This window comes from Neolamprologus brichardi, chromosome 15 (assembly GCF_056152115.1).
Source record: "Neolamprologus brichardi isolate AB-2024 chromosome 15, ASM5615211v1, whole genome shotgun sequence".
NCBI classification, from domain to species: domain Eukaryota; kingdom Metazoa; phylum Chordata; class Actinopteri; order Cichliformes; family Cichlidae; genus Neolamprologus; species Neolamprologus brichardi.
Genome location: NC_142118.1, coordinates 32,332,471 through 32,350,941, shown reverse-complemented (window position 1 = coordinate 32,350,941; position 18,471 = coordinate 32,332,471). Strand labels below are relative to the sequence as shown.

At 41.6% G+C, this 18,471-nt stretch overlaps 1 protein-coding gene across 1 annotated transcript in view; it reads left to right on the top strand.

Moving 5' to 3' along the window:
* LOC148098617 (E3 ubiquitin-protein ligase rnf213-alpha-like) overlaps window positions 1-17,727 on the top strand; it is an 89,924-nt gene extending 72,197 nt beyond the window's left edge. Inside the window, exons 40-63 of the mRNA XM_087852878.1 lie at window positions 420-565; window positions 735-837; window positions 1,323-1,437; window positions 2,872-3,076; window positions 3,159-3,348; window positions 4,004-4,136; window positions 4,434-4,544; window positions 9,614-9,856; window positions 10,000-10,084; window positions 10,507-10,541; window positions 10,642-10,745; window positions 11,484-11,637; window positions 11,843-12,017; window positions 12,755-12,843; window positions 12,955-13,206; window positions 13,702-13,831; window positions 14,024-14,101; window positions 14,502-14,682; window positions 15,028-15,232; window positions 15,741-15,818; window positions 16,114-16,311; window positions 16,425-16,514; window positions 16,716-16,894; window positions 17,415-17,727. Of these exons, the coding sequence (XP_087709004.1) occupies window positions 420-565; window positions 735-837; window positions 1,323-1,437; window positions 2,872-3,076; window positions 3,159-3,348; window positions 4,004-4,136; window positions 4,434-4,544; window positions 9,614-9,856; window positions 10,000-10,084; window positions 10,507-10,541; window positions 10,642-10,745; window positions 11,484-11,637; window positions 11,843-12,017; window positions 12,755-12,843; window positions 12,955-13,206; window positions 13,702-13,831; window positions 14,024-14,101; window positions 14,502-14,682; window positions 15,028-15,232; window positions 15,741-15,818; window positions 16,114-16,311; window positions 16,425-16,514; window positions 16,716-16,894; window positions 17,415-17,568 (3,433 nt within the window). The 3' untranslated portion in view covers window positions 17,569-17,727. The remainder of the gene's footprint in view (window positions 1-419; window positions 566-734; window positions 838-1,322; window positions 1,438-2,871; window positions 3,077-3,158; window positions 3,349-4,003; window positions 4,137-4,433; window positions 4,545-9,613; window positions 9,857-9,999; window positions 10,085-10,506; window positions 10,542-10,641; window positions 10,746-11,483; window positions 11,638-11,842; window positions 12,018-12,754; window positions 12,844-12,954; window positions 13,207-13,701; window positions 13,832-14,023; window positions 14,102-14,501; window positions 14,683-15,027; window positions 15,233-15,740; window positions 15,819-16,113; window positions 16,312-16,424; window positions 16,515-16,715; window positions 16,895-17,414) is intronic.
* Window positions 17,728-18,471: the final 744 nt, after the last annotated feature.

Sequence of the window (18,471 nt, the reverse complement as noted above, 5' to 3'; positions counted from 1 at the left end):
ATTGTTTTAGCCTAGTAATTGCTTAGGCCTTAACAATAAGCCTTGCCTTCTATTTGCAACATGTCTTAACACTTGTGTTTATAGTGCACATTCCCACCTCTGATGAATCCCTCAACTCTAGTGTTGGGGTTAGGCATTCATTCATTTCTGAGTAATGGGCTAGCATTGTGAAAGCATTATGTCAGTTCAATGTCCTCACTAAGATATGAAAGACTATGTGTGTGTGTGCATGAGCATGAACACATGCTAGGAAATTATACTATAAAAGACAGTATTAGAAAAATGTCATGGTATATTGACCATTGATCATTTTTGGAGAATCGGTTTGCAAAGTTTAACATTTGGGAATCATCTAATGAGAACAAATTAACGCCGGTTTTAAACGTATTTACATCGCCTTACTTTTTGTATCCCTGCAGCGCATCTGTGAAGAAAAATGCAGAATTCAGGCAATGCTGCAATGGTTTCTTTGTTGATCTGCTCTCTGCTGTGTGCTTCAAGGATAATACACCTCCAGCCGAAGGTGTCATCACCCACCTGTTGTCCTATCTAATGATTGAGACAGGTACTGCTTACTGTAGCCTACACTATTAAGAAGATTCTGTTTCACCTTCTTTTCTAAAGAAGCTAAAGTCTTGACCTAAAGTTTCAAAACAAAAACAAAAATCTAATGTGTTGGAATAAATTATTATTATTGTTTTACATGTTCACTTTAAATATTTTTTTCCAAACAGAACATAAACAGATTCACACCAAAGTTTTATCACCATTTGAAGAGTCCCCAGATAAAAACCCAGTTGTGCGATCAGTAATCCTCAAACTGCTACTGAAGTTCAGGTAGGTAACCTACTATAAATATGTGACTGTAAAATTACTGTTAGTCTCAATGAAGACAGGTATCTCACTGATTTAAAGTGTATCTTTTATATCAATTGACCAGCATTGCTACTTTCTCTAACATTAGAATCATAAACTATGCCTCATATAGGTTTTATTTTGGTACTTTACATGTCACACAGTCTCAAACATTGCTTATATGGCAAGTTCCTCATTTCAGTGTCTTATCTATTAATATGGCTGTGCACTAAAACTTCCTGTTTTTTCAGTCTGGCTGAGAACTTAGTTTGTGAGTTAAAAGTGGCCTTGCTCTACAAGCCTTTATTAAAGTACATAAAACAATATAATGAGCAGATACACATTAAAAAATATTTCTCTTATCCCTAACACCAGCATTGCTACTTTGATAAAATTTGTGATAAAATCTGTGAATAGATTTAAGTTTCTTTACCTTTCACTATATGATTGACCTAACTCTGTTTCAGCTTTGATGAGGTTCAGAAATATTTGCAGCAACATTTTTCATCTGTTGAAGAAAGCAGATTTGTGGATGATGGGGACAGAGCCGAGCTCTATGCTTTATACATCAACTGCTTGGAGGTAAAACTAGAAAAATGCTGTCTTAATTGTATTTAACTGTGTTAAAATGTACTTTGTACTTTAAATGTGAACAGAAAAGGTTTCAAAAAGAAAATTACTTACTTTGACAGTATACAGTACTCCACAAACAAAAAGTATTTCTCTAGAAGGACATGCTATGATGAATTGTGAAGTACAGAGATGCCTCTCAGAAAACAGAAACCTAACCTTTATTTCAGCAAAAGGAAAGATTAGAGTCCACAGTGTCCATCCATTCATTCTTTCCCATTCAGGGTCTGGAGGGGAGCTGGCGCCTATCCCAGCTACCATAGGTTAAGGGAAGGCTCAGACAGGTCACCAGCCTATCACTGGGCTAACAGATAGAGACGGACAATCATTCACACTTATGAGCAATAACCAATTAACTTAACCCCAATAACTGCATGCCTTTGGACTGTGGGAAGAAGCCAGAGTACCCATAGAGAGCCCACACAGACACATGGTGGATTTAAACTCAGGATCTTCCAGCCATGCTGTACAATGTAAATAACAAAATCTAAAGTGATCTACTGAATGGAAGGTTGGTGGTTCGATCCCTGGCTGCTCCAGTCTGCATGCCAAATATCCTTGGGCAAGATACTGACCCCAAGTTGCTCGCCGATGCATCCACCAGAGTATGAATGCGTGTGATTGGTAGATAGAAAAGACCTAAGCATAAAAGAAAATGGATGTGAATGGGTAAAAGAGGGATGATGTATAAAGCGCTTTGAGTCCTCTGGGAGAGTAGAAAGGCACTATATAAGAATTTATCATTTACAACCAGTGCAAGACAAACAGAATCTAACATGCAACACAAGTGGGTGGAAGAACATGAGATAGGATAAGAATTACACACTATTTATTTGTATTTATACACAAGAAGGCAACTGGGAGGAATGAACGCAGCTAAAAAGACACAAAGACAACGAGAAAGGAGGGAAGGTCAAAATAAATGCAAGACAGTAGAGACAAATAACTACCAAAACAAAACAGGAAGTTAGAAGTGATAACTAAATGGGTAAACAGAGACACATAAATGAACTTAATGCAGGGAAACTGATACAGGAGGGTAATATAAGAAACATTTAGGATGAAACTAAAGTCTAATCCAAACAGGAAACTACGATCTCTAAGGAATGCCAAAAAATTACACGAAAAAGCAAATATAAACACCAAGCAAAGTAAAAGTCAAACAGAAAACAAAACCTTTGTCTAAACAAAAATTCAAAGTTCATAAACTCAAAAACACTGGGTCCAAGACCTACAAGCATTAACACATCTGAAATGCTGTTTGCTACTCTTTTGTTGTTTTATTTGTTTGTTTGTTTGATTGATTGAATGTTATTTGTCAAATAGACAACTTCTGAATGGGGTATGGTCTAAAATGAAGTGACAATTAACTGGTGATATTTGCAGGACTCCATCTGGGAGAAAATGCCACTGGAGGGCAACAAAGCTGCAGAGTTACAATGGTTTACTAATGAAACACAGTTCCTGCGCTTGTTTTTGGAAGAAGACACTTCTGCTCCAGCAACAGTCTGTATTCAACACCTGCAACATATTGCCCGATTGCGTGTGACGCTCACCATGGCTGCACAGCTCATCAGTGACAGACTGCCTGGTAAGCTATACGTTTACTATTGTATTGCACTACTACAGTTTGCAGTGGTTTGCAGCTAAAACAATGTTTGTCATTGTTGCAGGCAACAATGTCCCAGACAGAGCAGAAGATTTTCTAAACATGGTGATAAAGCTCTGTGAGGACAGTGGAAATGACTGGTATCGTGTTTACCTCATCCGCAAGCTCAGTGAATCACAGGGTGTGGAGTACGTCCAGACAATGATGAAAAAACCTGAGTTCTTCTGGATTTTCCCTGAAGAGATACATCAGCAGGTAAAGCTACTGCCAAAAACTGGAGTATAGTTCAATAAATTCAGACAGTTTTATCTATAACGTGTGAGATAATATCAATAGTTAGGCACTGTATTGGGTAAGGAGACTCTACAATGTAACTCTACAATGACAGAAGCCCAGACTAGTTGATGAACAAGAACAAGTAGGGAGGAATGACTCCCTTTTAATAGAAAAAAAGCCCCCCTCCACTCAGGCCAGCCATTTCATTGGAAGAAGTTGGGCTGAGGGAAAAGAAGACAAAAAAGAAGAGCCTGAGATATAATGAACTAAGATAAACAGGGAAGATCACAGCCTCCTGGGGAGTGAAGACACAGAGTGATGGCTGCAAAACCGTAGCTTATAAAGTCAGATTTTACTGTGTTATGGTCTGTCTAGAGGTGGCCAGACCACAACATGAAGGCTTCCTGTTCAACTGAAATTTTTTGGGTTTTAAGAAGTGTGAGCAAGCATTTTAGTGCAGTGCGTGAGTGTGTCAGTGGTGTGGCTTTGCAATCGTGTGTGTCAAAGATAAAATTTCAGTAATGTGTGTGTAAGAGGCTTTCAGTAATAATGTCCCGAAAGGCCCGTCATACCAGAACATCTCGGGTGTAATATATGTACTTAAACATGCTTCCTTTTCTGGTTGCAATTTTGGTGTCAAAAGAATGAAGATGGAGGCCTGATGGACCAGTATCTCGTGTATGGAGAGGAGTACAAGTCCGTGCGAGAAGCAGTTGCCAAGGCAGTAGTGGACGGTGATGTCGAGCAGATAGAAGACGCCTGTGAGGTATAAATATGCGCCAAACATTCTCTTTCATGTGTTTCACTTACCTGTTACTATTATATTGTTTTGATGAAACCACAATCTGTGTGCTAAGTTCATTTAATAATAATAATAATAATAATTTAAACATTTAAACATTTCTCATTACTTGTACAGCACTGCTAGTTACATTGTAAGACCTGAGATACTTTTTAGTACTTTTGTAGTACTCACAATAGTACTAGTACTTTACTCTATATGCTCATTTTTATTTTTATTTTACACTTATACTTGTCATTATTATTATTTTTTATACATTAGAGATGCACAGCATCACCAAAGAATCGGACAGTGTTTCTCCTGCTGGCTCTTTTCCGAGAGGTTACAACTCTGTACAGATCTGAAAACAGGGGTCTTCATCCTGCTCCTGAGGTATGAACAATGAGAAAATTACCATCTGTAGCAAATGGATAAAGCATCAAGACTCTAGAAGAATTATTGGATTTTATTCAGAAAAACATGGATTTGGGGGTTTTATTCTCAGCTGTAAGTGTGACGCTGAGTCTCAAAGTTTTAGAAATATAAATGAAGGATGATGATTTACAAACTCAGGGACAAAAACAACCATTTCCATATTTTCTAAAACGGTGTGTGCTGCTCTAGCAATAATGTTGATATGGGTGTAAACCAGGGAGCAGTTTGTCTGTGGAGACTGGGGAATGGAGGGAACTTCACCCCCCTTCTACTCATCTCTGTCTCTGCTAAATTATTTTTTATTCCCAGTGGGGAATCATCACCCCATCTGATTTTTAGTACTGCATCTTGAAACAGTCTACAGTGAAAATGTGACAGGATGAACAGGATCCTCTTTTGTTCCAGCTTTTCATAAAGCCACCAAGCACTGCTGTTTCTGAGTGAAAACTACAATTAACTATATAAAAATTAGAACATCAGAAGACTCACACAAAATCCTCAGATTATTCCTACTGAGTATAAACCACAACTTATCATCTATATCACAATTCCGAAAATTGTGAGTTGTGTAGCTTCTACTTCTTTTAACTTGGTACAGGTTACCCACAGGCTGCTGTTTGCATCATCCTGGAGTTAGACATTCTTCTTATGAAGTCTGTCTCTGAAAAAAGTTTTTTTGGCTTTGCCTGTTATGGTGCAGCTGCTGTGATGTGCAGATAAACGGGAGAAGCCACACTCATGAGTAAAAAGAACAACCCTAACCTGACTGTCATTCACATATTTCAACTTGGGGTCCAAAATGTTGTAGAACATGTTACAAACCGAGTCATTTATTGACTCTCAAACTCCAAATGTTAGTTGCTTATCTCAGTAAATGGAGTAGGATCACTTCCTTCGCTGTCTGGAGATTGACAGATGGGATAAAAGAAGATGACACACTGAAGAAGATGATCCTCAGGAAAGCAGGAAAAGAGCATCATCAATGCAGAATGTGTTTTTATTAACCGCTGGATTTATTTACCGCTGCTACCAGCAGCACTACTACTATTATTAATAATAAATAAATCCAGTAGTTCATAGGAAAATATCTTGTAGTAGTACCACATTAATTTTGTTTTTTCATTAGTCTCCATAATGTGTGTGAGGCTGAGCAACGACAGCCTCTCCCTGCAGCTCCACACTGCTGAGCTGTCGACCTCAGAGCAATGTTGGAGTGGGGCGAGGAAGCTAAAGTCATCACCGTGGATCGTCCTTATGATGAAGTTGGAAGATACACGGGAACTCTCTTAAGCAAGCTTTCTTTTAATGTCTTTAATTAGTCTTAAGGAATAGTTCTCCAGGTTTCTTGAAAGGTATTCAAAGCTGTTCTTTGGATGTTGGCTGCCTTTTGTTGTGCCATGATGATCCCACGCTGCTACAATAATCTTGTGGTCCGGGCTCCCAGGAGACCAGTCCAAACTTCCATTGTTTGTTTGTTTATTCCAGTGTGTTTGAGATCACTGCCATACTGAAAGGTGAAGTTATTGTCAGATGGTATTGCATGAAGGACCTAAAATTTGACGAGAACAATAGGACTGGCCGAAATGCCAACCTAAACTGTAGCAGAGCCTCCTCCTGACCTCCCTGTACATAAACCAAAAATTGAAAATTCACGTTCATCACATCATATGACCAGACACTCATTTCTACTTTCTAGTATATCTGCTAATATAAAATCAAATATGACACTCCATCCATCCATCTTCATCCGCTTTATCCGGGGCCGGGTCGCGGGGGCAGCAGCCTAAGCAAAGAGGCCCAGACCTCCCTCTCCCCAGCCACCTCCTCCAGCTCATCCGGGGGAACACCAAGGCGTTCCCAGGCCAGCCGAGAGATATAATCTCTCCAGCGTGTCCTGGGTCTGCCCCGGGGCCTCCTCCCGGTGGGACATGCCTGGAACACCTCACCCAGGAGGCGCCCAGGGGGCATCCTTACCAGATGCCCAAACCACCTCAGCTGGCTCCTTTCGATGTGGAGAAGCAGCGGCTCTACTCTGAGCCCCTCCCGGATGGCCGAACTTCTCACCCTATCTCTAAGGGAGATGCCAGCCACCCTTCGGAGGAAGCTCATTTCCGCCGCTTGTATCCGCGATCTCGTCCTTTCGGTCACTACCCACAGCTCGTGGCCATAGGTGAGGGTAGGGACGTAGATCGACCGGTAAATTGAGAGCTTCGCTTTTACACTCAGCTCCCTCTTCACCACGACGGACCGGTGCAGCGTCTGCATTACTGCAGCTGCAGCCCCAATCCGTCTGTCGATCTCCGGCTCCCTTCTCCCATCACTCGCGAACAAGACCCCGAGATACTTGAACTCCTCCACTTGGGGCAGGACCTCATCCCCGACCCGGAGTGGGCACTCCACCCTTTTCCGGCTGAGAACCATGGCCTCAGATTTGGAGGTGCTGATCCTCATTCCCGCTGCTTCACACTCGGCTGCGAACCGCTCCAGTGCGAGCTGGAGGCCCTCACCCGATGAAGCCAACAGAACCACATCATCCGCAAAAATCAGAGATGAGATCCTGAGGCCACCAAAGCGAAAGCCCTCCGCCACTTGGCTGCGCCTAGAAATCCTGTCCATAAAAATTATCAACAGAACCGGTGACAAAGGGCAGCCCTGGCGGAGCCCATCACCCACCGGGAACGAGTCCGGCTTATTGCCGGCAATGCGAACCAAGCTCTTGCAACGGTTGTATAGGGATCGAATGGCCCGTAGCAATGGGCCAGACACCCCATACTCCCGCAACACCTCCCACAGGACACCCCGAGGGACACGGTCGAATGCCTTCTCCAAGTCCACAAAACACATGTAGACTGGTTGGGCAAACTCCCATGCACCCTCAAGTATCCTCGAGAGGATGAAGAGCTGGTCCAGTGTTCCGCGACCAGGACGAAAACCGCATTGTTCCTCCTGCATCAGAGGTTCGACTAGCGGACGAACTCTCCTTTCCAGCACCCTGGCATAGACTTTCCCGGGGAGGCTGAGGAGTGTGATCCCCCTGTAGTTGGAACACACCCTCCGGTCCCCCTTCTTAAAGATGGGGACCACCACCCCGGTCTGCCAATCCACGGGTACTGCCCCTGATATCCACGCAACATTGCAGAGGCGTGTCAGCCAGGACAGCCCTACAACGTCCAGAGCCTTCAGGAACTCGGGGCGGACCTCATCAACACCAGGGGCTCTGCCACCAAGGAGTTGTTTAACTGCCTCAGTGACCTCGCCCCCAGAAATTGGCGGGTCATTCCCCTCATCCCCAGACTCTGCTTCCTCCTTGGAAGACGCGTCAGTGGGATTAAGGAGGTCCTCGAAGTATTCCTTCCACCGCCTGACAATTTTCTCAGTCCACGTCAGCAGCGCTCCGCCAGCACTATACACAGTGCAGGTAGAGCACCGCTTTCCCCTCCTGAGACGCCTGACGGTTTGCCAGAACCTCTTCGAGGCAGTCCGAAAGTCTTTTTCCATGGCCTCTCCGAACTCCTCCCACACCCGAGTTTTTGCTTTAGCCACTGCCCGAGCCGCATTCCGCTTGGCCTGTCGATACCTGTCGGCTGCCTCCGGAGTCCCACAGGCTAACCAAGCCCGATAGGACTCCTTCTTCAGCCTGGTGGCTCCCTTCACCTCTGGTGTCCACCATTTGGTTCGGGGATTACCACCACGGCAGGCACCAACCACCTTGCGGCCGCAGCTCAATGCAGCAGCTTCGGCAATGGGGCCTCTGCTAGTCGTTCCCAGCACACCCTCACTACGCGTTTAGGTGCACCAGGTCTGTCCAGCGTCCTCCCCCGCCACCTGATCCAACTCACCACCAGGTGGTGATCAGTTGACAGCTCAGCCCCTCTCTTTACCCGAGTGTCCAGAACATATGGTCGCAGGTCTGGTGATACGATTACAAAATCGATCATCGACCTACGGCCTAGAGCGTCCTGGTGCCACGTGCACTTATGGACACTCTTATGTTCGAACAAGGTGTTCGTTATGGCCAAACTGTGATTAGCACAGAAGTCCAATAACAAAGCACCGCTCGGGTTCAGATCAGGGAGGCCGTTCCTCCCAATCACGCCCCTCCAGGTCTCGCTGTCGTTACCCACGTGAGCATTGAAGTCTCCCAGCAGGACAACAGAGTCTCCAGGTGGAGCACCTTCCAGCACCCCCCCCAGGGACTCTAAGAAGGCTGGGTACTCCGAACTGCCACTCGGCGCATAAGCGCAGATGACAGTCAGGACCCGTTCCCCGACCCTAAGGCGCAGGGAACAAACCCTCTCGTCCACCGGGAAAAACCCCAACGTACCGGCAGCAAGCCAAGGGGATATTAGAATACCCACCCCAGCCCGCCGCCTCTCACCAGGGGCAACTCCAGACTGAGACAGAGTCCAGCCCCTCTCCAGGAGACTGGTTCCAGAGCCCAAGCCGTGCGTAGAGGTGAGCCCGACTATATCTAGCCGGTACCTCTCAACCTCACGCACTAACTCAGGCTCCTTCCCCACCAGAGAGGTGACATTCCATGTCCCTATTGCCAGTCTTGGCAGCCGGGGGTCAGTCCGCCAGGGCCTCCGCTCCTGGCCGCCACCCGGCACACAATGCACCCGACCCCTATGGCGCCTCCTGCGGGTGGTGGGCCTGCGGGAGGATGGGCCCATGTCTCCTCTTCGGGCTGTGCCCGGCCGGGCCCCATGGACTAAGGCCCGGCCACCAGACGCTCGCCCTCGGGCACCCTCCCCGGGCCTGGCTCCAGGGCGGGGCCCCGGTAACCCTATCCCGGGCAGGGTAAACTGTTCCCTCTGTGTTTTTTTCATAGGGGTCTTCTGAATCGCTCTTTGTCTGGTCCCTCACCCAGGACCAATTTGCCATGGGAGACCCTACCAGGGGGCAAAAGCCTGACAAATATGACACTCTGTTTAACAAATTAGTGCAATTATTCCGTCAATTATTCTTCCTGTTTTTGAGGGTGAAATTGTATTGCTTTTCTTACATGTTTTCTATATTCCCTAAAGCAATGTCTTGAATTTGATGACCTCATCGAGGGCTCAACGTATCTCCATCAAGCAGAAGTAAGACGATTTGCCTCAGCCTTGGTTTACAACAGGTTGGGAGCGCTCACTGTTCAGCCTGGTAGTGCTATCATGGAGAACACCATCACTGAGCTGATCATTCATCTGGCAGCTGTGCTGCTCACTGGGAATCATCACCTGCTGATGCCACTCAAGCATCTTGGTCTGTCTCCTGAAAATATGCAGGTAAACATCAGGACATCATGTGTAAAAAGTGGATGTAGTCATAAAGATGTCACCCACTGCTCAGTGGACTTGTTAACTTAACAACATTACATTTATGTTACCTTTGTGTAGTTTCTTAGATTGTCATTTCATTTAACCTACAGAGAGCTTTTATACCCACAATGCCTGATGACATTTTAGCTGTTGCCCAGGCAGCCATGAATTATGAGGGCCAGCTCACTTGGTATGGTAAGTATTACTTCTTTTATATATGCAACTAAAAAATTATAAATGATCCTTTGTTGTAATTTAGGTTTTCACACAAACAGCCCTAAATTGAAATCCTTTGAAGAATTCTGCAACAACAAATACAAAGACATTTATAGGGGATGTAAAGCTTTTTTAATTTTATTTTGGGGCAAAGTCACCAGACTTATTTATTGGATTTAGCTCATGGTTTTATGCATGCAGATTCTATGTCCAGGTGACCATTAACTTAAGTTAATAATGGTAATGGTTCAAAATAAGAGTGTACAGATGTGTAACCAAGATGGCAAGAAGGATGTAATATAAAAGACTTGGTTCTAGGAGCACTTTGCATAAACTTGCCTATAACTTCACAGAGTGCTGCATATTATGTTTTAATAACTCAAGTGATTTTTTTCCCATAGTCTGTCCCAATAATCATCCATGCTGCGTTGATATGGTAAGCCATTTTTATTCCGTTCCAGTTAATATATTAATGACAGTGATTACAAATATGATGTTGTTAATAATTGTACTATTTATGCCATCTTTCGCTGTAGTGCGGCATGCCCATTGAGAGAGGCCGATGTCTGGAGTGTGGTGAAGAAGTTGGAGGAGAACATTACGCAGTCGTGCCTGGATTCACAAAAGTTCAGTTGCATGAGTGAGTGTCATTAAATTTCAAGAAATTTAATGTACTAAATACCTTTCTTTAATGTCTTGATGCATTCTCAATCATCCAGGAAAATAAATTCCAAAAGTTGATTCTGTTCATCTGGACGCTACATCCAGATTAACAGAATCAACTTTTGGAGACCTTTCTTTAATGTTACAGTGAAACTCAGGTCTTAAAAGCTTGGTTCCTAGTTAATTTATATCCATAGATAGATAGATAGATATCTAGCTAGCTAGCTAGCCATAAATTGTGTGTCACAGACTGTAATTCACATTTGCATGACTTATTTAAACACCATGAAACTCCAAATACAGAAATACATGAGACCAGCCACAAAAACACTCCTGTTCACAACTTTTAGGCACAGACTGACACCGTGCCTCTTTATTAAATCCTCAAAGAAAATGATCAGAAGAAGAAATTGGAAGCACAAGATAATTCAGGCACTGCTCATTTGTCTTTAGATGATAACAAAGACTTTGATATAACTGAATTGCTCTGTAAAGTAGCTTCAGCTGATTTATAAAAAAAATCTACTGCAGACATTTTCTGTATATTTATCCAGTGATGGCAAACCTTCCACTTGGAAAAGTAACACATATTTGGACTTGGAAAAGACTTAGAGAAAGAAAAATGTGCATGTGTGAATGTGTTTTCTACCATTAAAGCTGTGGCACTGGGAGTATACCAGCTCTTCTTCTTACTGATTCAAATCTGTTGTTTTAGGGATCAAACACGTCCCGGTCACATTCTGGGAGACCCTGAACGCAGAAACAACCCAGATGCTTTAGACACCAAACACATGTCTCTGACTCTCTTCACTCTGGTCAGGTTGGTTACACATTTGGCCATGATGCTGGGAGCCTCAGAGAAACCTGAGGTGAGCAGATCATAATTACTCTATTTTTGTGGATCCTAATCATTTTTAAATGAAGTATCTGAAGTGAGAGTTACTTTGTACAGTAGTGGCAATATCTAAGCAGCTTAAGTCATAAGCTGTTCATGAATAATCCACAAAACTCAATGAATGATGTTGCTTGTTTTATTACATCTAACAATGATGCTGTCACTCACTCTTTGTTCAGGTTGTCCAACAGATAATCCAGCCACCTGTGGAGGATGTCAGTTCGTTTCTCAGGTTGCACATAACAAAGGATCTTGAGCATCTGTCCCAGGTACTGGGAAAAGGAGCTGACGACAACGTAACATCTGTTCACTTGGTGCTTAAATCACTGCAGGAGCTACCACGGGCCAGTTCCAGTAAGTATCCAATCTTTAGTCACATGAACATGTGTCAAATGTCACGGAAAAGACGGACCCAGGCGCGGTTCTTTTTCACAGAAACACAGTGCGTTTATTTACAGTGAAACAGACAGGCAAGTCCAACAATTCACTCAAAAGTGCAATTTCCCAATCGTGCTCGTCCCTTGCTCCCAGTGCGTTCCGTGTTGTAACTCCCTTGGTGTGTGTGCTCCCCAACTCGCTTCTCCGCTCGCCCCTCCTGGAGGAAGAAGGAAAATCCACTGTTAGCCACACGCTCGCCGAATAACAAACTCACGTTGCTCGCACGGACTATATCAGTTCAGAGTAATAATCCCACGTCGACTGTCGCCGCAATTCCAGGTTAAATACCTCTTTCTAGCCGGGAGGAATGATTACCAACAGCTGGTCAGGTAATCAGCTGCAGGTGGCCGGCAACAGCGAAGAGGGACTCCCAATGATGACAGTCGCCAGGACACGCCTCTCCCACGGCGCGCACTTCCGTAAACAGCCCGAGGACCGGGGAGGGAGAGAGGGAGAAGCAAACACACACACAGAAAACATACACACAAGCAGAGTCGTCCGGAAGGACCGTCCGACTGTGACATCAAATATGGTCACATATAGAATGACAGGAAGAAATAATGGAAGTCAGTACTTCATAAGAACTTGATTAAAATTGTGATCCCATTTAAGCTTAGAAAGAGTCTGCCATTCTTTTTTGACTTTTCTTCTAGCTACTATCGACCCTCACCTTACTACCAAAGAATCCAGAACCACCTGGGAGACTACTGTGGCTACAGATATTATGACACCAAAGCTGATGGTAATTTGTTAGCTCAGTATTTACCCTTTTTGTCATGAACCCCTTTTCAGTCTTATCTATATAATATCACCTTTACCTCTTATATCACCTTTACCAATATTTTGTGTCCAGGATCTTGACCAACTCCTACAAGAGGCAAAGGGAACCATCAGAAATGACTCACGTGTATCTTCCAACTTCATCATAAGGACGATCCACGGTGATGACTTTAGCTTCCTCACCTCACTGCAACAGGGCTCTGAGGTTGACAGCTCAGCAGTGTGGAGCTGCAGGGAGAGGCTGTCGCTGCTCAGCCTCACACACATTATGGAGACTAATGATCAAAAGGAGGAGCTCCCCCTGCTCTGGAGGTTCCTGCAGAAGGTGTGTGTCTCACAGATGTAAAGCTTTGATTGATCAGAATTCACCCATTCAGTCAAAAATTTACTCGATTCCATGCGTGAATTACTGACCAGACTGAGTTTTTTTTTATTTGTTTGTTTTGTTTTTTGTCTTTGAGGTAACAGTGTGCACTATGGATAATTGCAAAGTTTTCTTTTTTTAAAACCTTTAGACCGAATGTCAAATTTGCCCTCATATATTATGAGATGGATGGGTACAATGCTCTTTGTCACACATTTCTAGAATAGAAATTAAATAGAATTGAATAGTCTATCTTTTCCCACAACCTTCATTTTTATCAGTGCACCACCATGCTATAACTAATTATCTTTATATTTCAAATGTAAAAGCAATTTTTAAAAGTTTCAATAAGCTTGTTATTATTCTCACTGGTAGAATTGAAAATAACCAAAGATACACAGCCTGTGCTGTTGAAGCATTGTTATCAGCCGATTGGTTTGTGTTTTTCTTTTTCAGGAGAGAGAATTTCGGCTTATCAAATTCCTCCCAGAAATCCTAAACCTGCAGAAACGTTTGGTGAGAAAGTACCAAAATGCAACTGAAGATATCGTGGGCTCCATCGGAGTATTCATTGCTCAGCAAACAGGTGCAGATTATATGGACCTAAACTCTCTCCAAATGTGAACAATGACGTGATTAATCTACAGTACTATTTCTGAATAAATGTGAAAATCACAGTCAAAATCCTTTAAAGTTGGCTTTTGCTACACAGACAAAGCAACTGAAATATTTTTATTCTGTTTCATGTTATGTCATACAAATGTTTTTGTTGTTTCAGAAATGAGGCAGTGGTATCAAAAACACATTGAGACCTTCCTGAAAACATGGAATCAGCTAAGAGTTTCTGTCACCAGCAGTAAGTAAAGCACTTATTCTACCCTTTGTCTGAACAACAAAATAATTTGTTGGTGCAGTTAAAGCTTTTATTGTTCCTTTTATTTTGTATTTTTTTTTTCAGGACATTTTTATCAACATCAGCTTGATTTGACTTTGCCTTACTGGGTTTAAAATGGGAACAGTGGAATTCTTGATTGATTTTAGTTGCCTTCGAGAGCAAACATAATTCTAATTCTAAATGACTTTGTATACAATAGAGGTCAAAATAATAGAAAAAGATCTACCACTGACCAGTTACTGAAAACATATTATTATTATTTTTTGTTCTTGTGGTTAAATGGAACAGTTAATAAACACATATGTAGATTTTTGTTATATTTGAAATAAGGAATTATTTATCTGTCCTTTCAAAACTATAGATGAAATAAAAATTCCAGAAGAATTTTGCAGCAGGGATTTGGACCTGGACAGTGACTTGCAGTACCTCCTGCCCCGTCGGCAGGGTCCAGGCCTGTGTGCCACAGGGCTGGTCAGCTATCTGGTGACTCTCCACAATGAGTTGGTGAATGCAGTGGACCGTCACACACGAGAGGACAGCAGGTACTTTTTTAAAGCAGGTTATGTAGCTTTTTTAATCAAGCTGTATCAGGTATCCTTCTACCTGAACTTCAAACAAAGGGACAGATGAGTCAAATGAGCATCATTCAGGGGTGTTAGTATTAAAAATCCTTTCTTTCACCTGGGAGCTTGACATAGATACCCAGAGCAACATAACCAATTACTGAGTCGATGCTATTGATACATTAAATATTGTAAATATAATACAGTTCAGTTTTGCTCTCAACAAAAATTTTCTTCATCAAAATAGTTTCTTGCATTCTAGACCAACATGAGCAAAGACATGTGGGGAGATTAAAGTTTATATCTACATTGTGATGTCTGCAGTGACTACACAGTGAGTCTGTTGGAGCTAATGGAGCAGCATGTGATCAGCTATGATGTGGAGAAGGATCTGCTTCCGCTGGTTTTGTCTAACTGCCAGTACAGCTGGGAACGTGGCCACGAGACAATATCTGAGTATGACCTGCCCAGGATCCAACAGCAGATCCTCACCCGCTTTCTGCAGGGAAAACCTCTCATTACCCGCGCAGTGAGTCCCCACAGCCTGGTTTGTTTAAAACATGTGTCCCACGTCTAAAATTACACAAACTTTGGCTGAAGTTAAGAGTTCCAGTTGTTTTAAACTCTTGATTTCTCTCCACTGCAAAGAAGTTCATTTTCTGTTGAAGTTCTATCGTAATAGACGGCAGGGGGGCTCAAGAAGCAAATACAGTACAAACACAAATAGGACTAAGCTATTACTGTTTGTTCCAACTATTTATGACAGCACACTGCTACAACATGTGGGTTTTACATCATAAGTCCTTCCCAACACAACCTCCAAGGGATTCTTTTTCCAGAATAAAGCCAGGAATCTTTTGTTAGGCAAAGTTGTAAACCACTGCACTATGGAGTTTGTTTTTATGGTGTTGGTTAACTGCAGTGGGAAATTTTCAGCATTTGACTCAAGTTTTGTATCTGTTCTATGTGATCTTACTTAGTTTAAAATCATATTTACATATTTCCCTGCTTCACTTAACCTCCTGTGTTTTATTAAGGGAATTCCCACGCTGGTCAATATGCAAGAGAGAGACTATGAGACCATTTTCAAAACTGTTCATGGAAAAGTGCCACAGGTAAAGTAATATGACCCATACTGAGTTTACAGTAAAAGTGCTAATATTTGTTTGGGAGATATTCTTGATAAATGGACTTACTATCTATAATCTGTAAATGGTTATTACAGGTATAGCAGATTGATGTTTTGTTTATCACCAAATCGCATAAATATTTCGGGCCGAATAGTCACAGCAAATAAGAAAAATTGTCCTAACATTCATCTATAAAAGATCTACTCACACATTACACAGTTATATTGGGATGATTTACTTTTCAGTGCTTTATGACTTCACTGCTTTGTTTCTCTATCAGACGGCTCTGTCCCGTTTGATCTGGAACTCTGTGTCGAGACAGCTGGACTCCTACAGCGAGGTGTGTGAAGCACTGAAGATTGTGGAGCTGCTTCTGGGTTATCTCTCAATGACTGGTGGTGATCCCAAAATGAAACTGGTCACTTACCTTCAGGAAATACTAAAGATGGACCAAAACATTAATCAGCACATACTGAAGGTCATTACATGTACACTCTCTCACTCTGAGCCTCCCATATCAAAAATCAGTATTAATGACAAAGCAAAGACCAGAGAGAACAAACTGTTTATAAGTTGATCACTTTTTTACAGGCTTTTGGCAAATGTGAACTGCAGAACTGTGTTTGTCTGTGGCAAGTCCTGTCCTCTCTCAGATCTGAAAAAATGTTGCAACTGAAAAGGGTAAGTTTTGCAGTATGTTTTGTTTTCAGATACAAATAAAATTTCAAGTTTATACACCACATGTGGTTTTTCACTGAGGATACATAAATTGTAAGTTTTGATCCTAAGCTCCTGTGTTAGCACTTTGGTCATTATGACCAGATATGTCAGTCCATCTACCGTATACATACAAAATGCATGACTGCATGTCTTGTTAAAAAGGAACCCTTTTCGGGGTATCCAGCCGAGTACCAGGTGCCACTGACTGAGGAAAACAAGACTGAGCTGAAACAATTCATGTCCATTGGAAACATGGACCAGTGGCTGCTTGAGATGCATGAGTTCCTCTTGTTGCGCCTGGGCCGCCCACGAGCAACTGAGGACTACAATCCATCATGGAGGTAAAGCTGTTGTATAGTACCAGATTTTTGTTTGGTAATGCCATGTTCTGTTTGGCCCTGACTTAGCAGGTGTGAAGAGAGATTTACATCCTAAACCTCACAGTCACTGCAGATGATCCTATGTAGCCAAAATATGGATATATAAGAGTGATCTCAGAGATGCAAAGATATGCATATAAAGTTATAGATTAGTCTGAATGAAGCAAAATATTGTCATCTAAGTATTAAAAACAATATTTATATTTAAAACTATGTTAGTTTGTCCAATTAATTTTCAATTAATCAATCAATCTTAAAAATGTCCAAGTACTTTGTGCATATTTTACTGTCTTCAGATAAGCCTTGTTTATTCATTTTCATATCTGTATAGTGCCCCATCGTTTGGCCTTTCTGTCTATACCAAAAGTGTGAATGTCTTTATTTGTTATAATATTTTTTTGTTTTCCTGCTAAGTTATATAATTATTTGCTCAAATGTAAAAGTAATGTATTAAAATTTATATTTTCTTTCTTTCTGACAGTCTGAAGGAGGCGGTCAGTGCCTACATGGATCGTAAAGAAGTAGAAGTCCCTACTTACGTGGAGGGAAACTTCTCTGAAAATGTGCAGCTGTCTCAGATAATTGAGACCTGGAAATACACCATCACAGCCAAACAGGAGTTGATGAATGAATGAGTGCATAGAGAGATATTAGTTATCTAAAGAAGTAAACAAAGGTATTTTTTTCTGCATTTATTGGTGTAATAATCATAGGATGTGTTGTGTTGTTCATTTGTTTTTGGAATTATTTTAGAAATTCAATTCAACAACAAAAAACTATATTTACATTTTAATATTTTATTTTTCATTATATTTTACTTCTCTTGTGAATGGGTTGAATTAAAAAGAGAGTAATATTATCATGCTGCAATGAGTGAATAATATTTCTCCATCTAATAAGAAATTAAAGCAATAGGTGATTGATACACAGAAAAAAGCAAAATCTTGTAATCCAATGTAAATGAATGTGCACGGTTCAATCATAAATATGCAAGGGAATGGTATACTGAGCATTTTACACTTTTTCATACATATTTTATTTTTCTTATATTTTAAAATGCTTTAAGTTTTTATTTACATTTATGTAAAAGTTGACATTTGCTACATTTTATGTTTTTTTTTTTAAATTTAATAATTAGATTTATCAGATTTTCATGACATGTATTAAACCTGGTTGCGTTCAGCAGATAATCGAGAGATGAATTGGATGGGTTTAGAGAGATTTTAGTTTATCAGTTAACTTTAAGTTATACTACTTCTTTGAACTCTTTTATTTGTTTATGGTCTTGTTGATGTTTTCTTGATTCGTTTATGAGAAAGATTAGAAATTACCTTTAACCTCTGTGAAAACAATGAAACAGCAAAGCAGAATAAACTCAAGCACATCATGAGTGAGCTGCTCATGTATTCACCTTGAGAGTATATACAGCTTTGATATATTTTATATATCATTCTTTCATGACTGTTTTTGTTTTAAAGTAAAATCTTTTAGTGTGAATTAACAACAGGATAGATTGATAAACTAGTGCAAAAACTGCA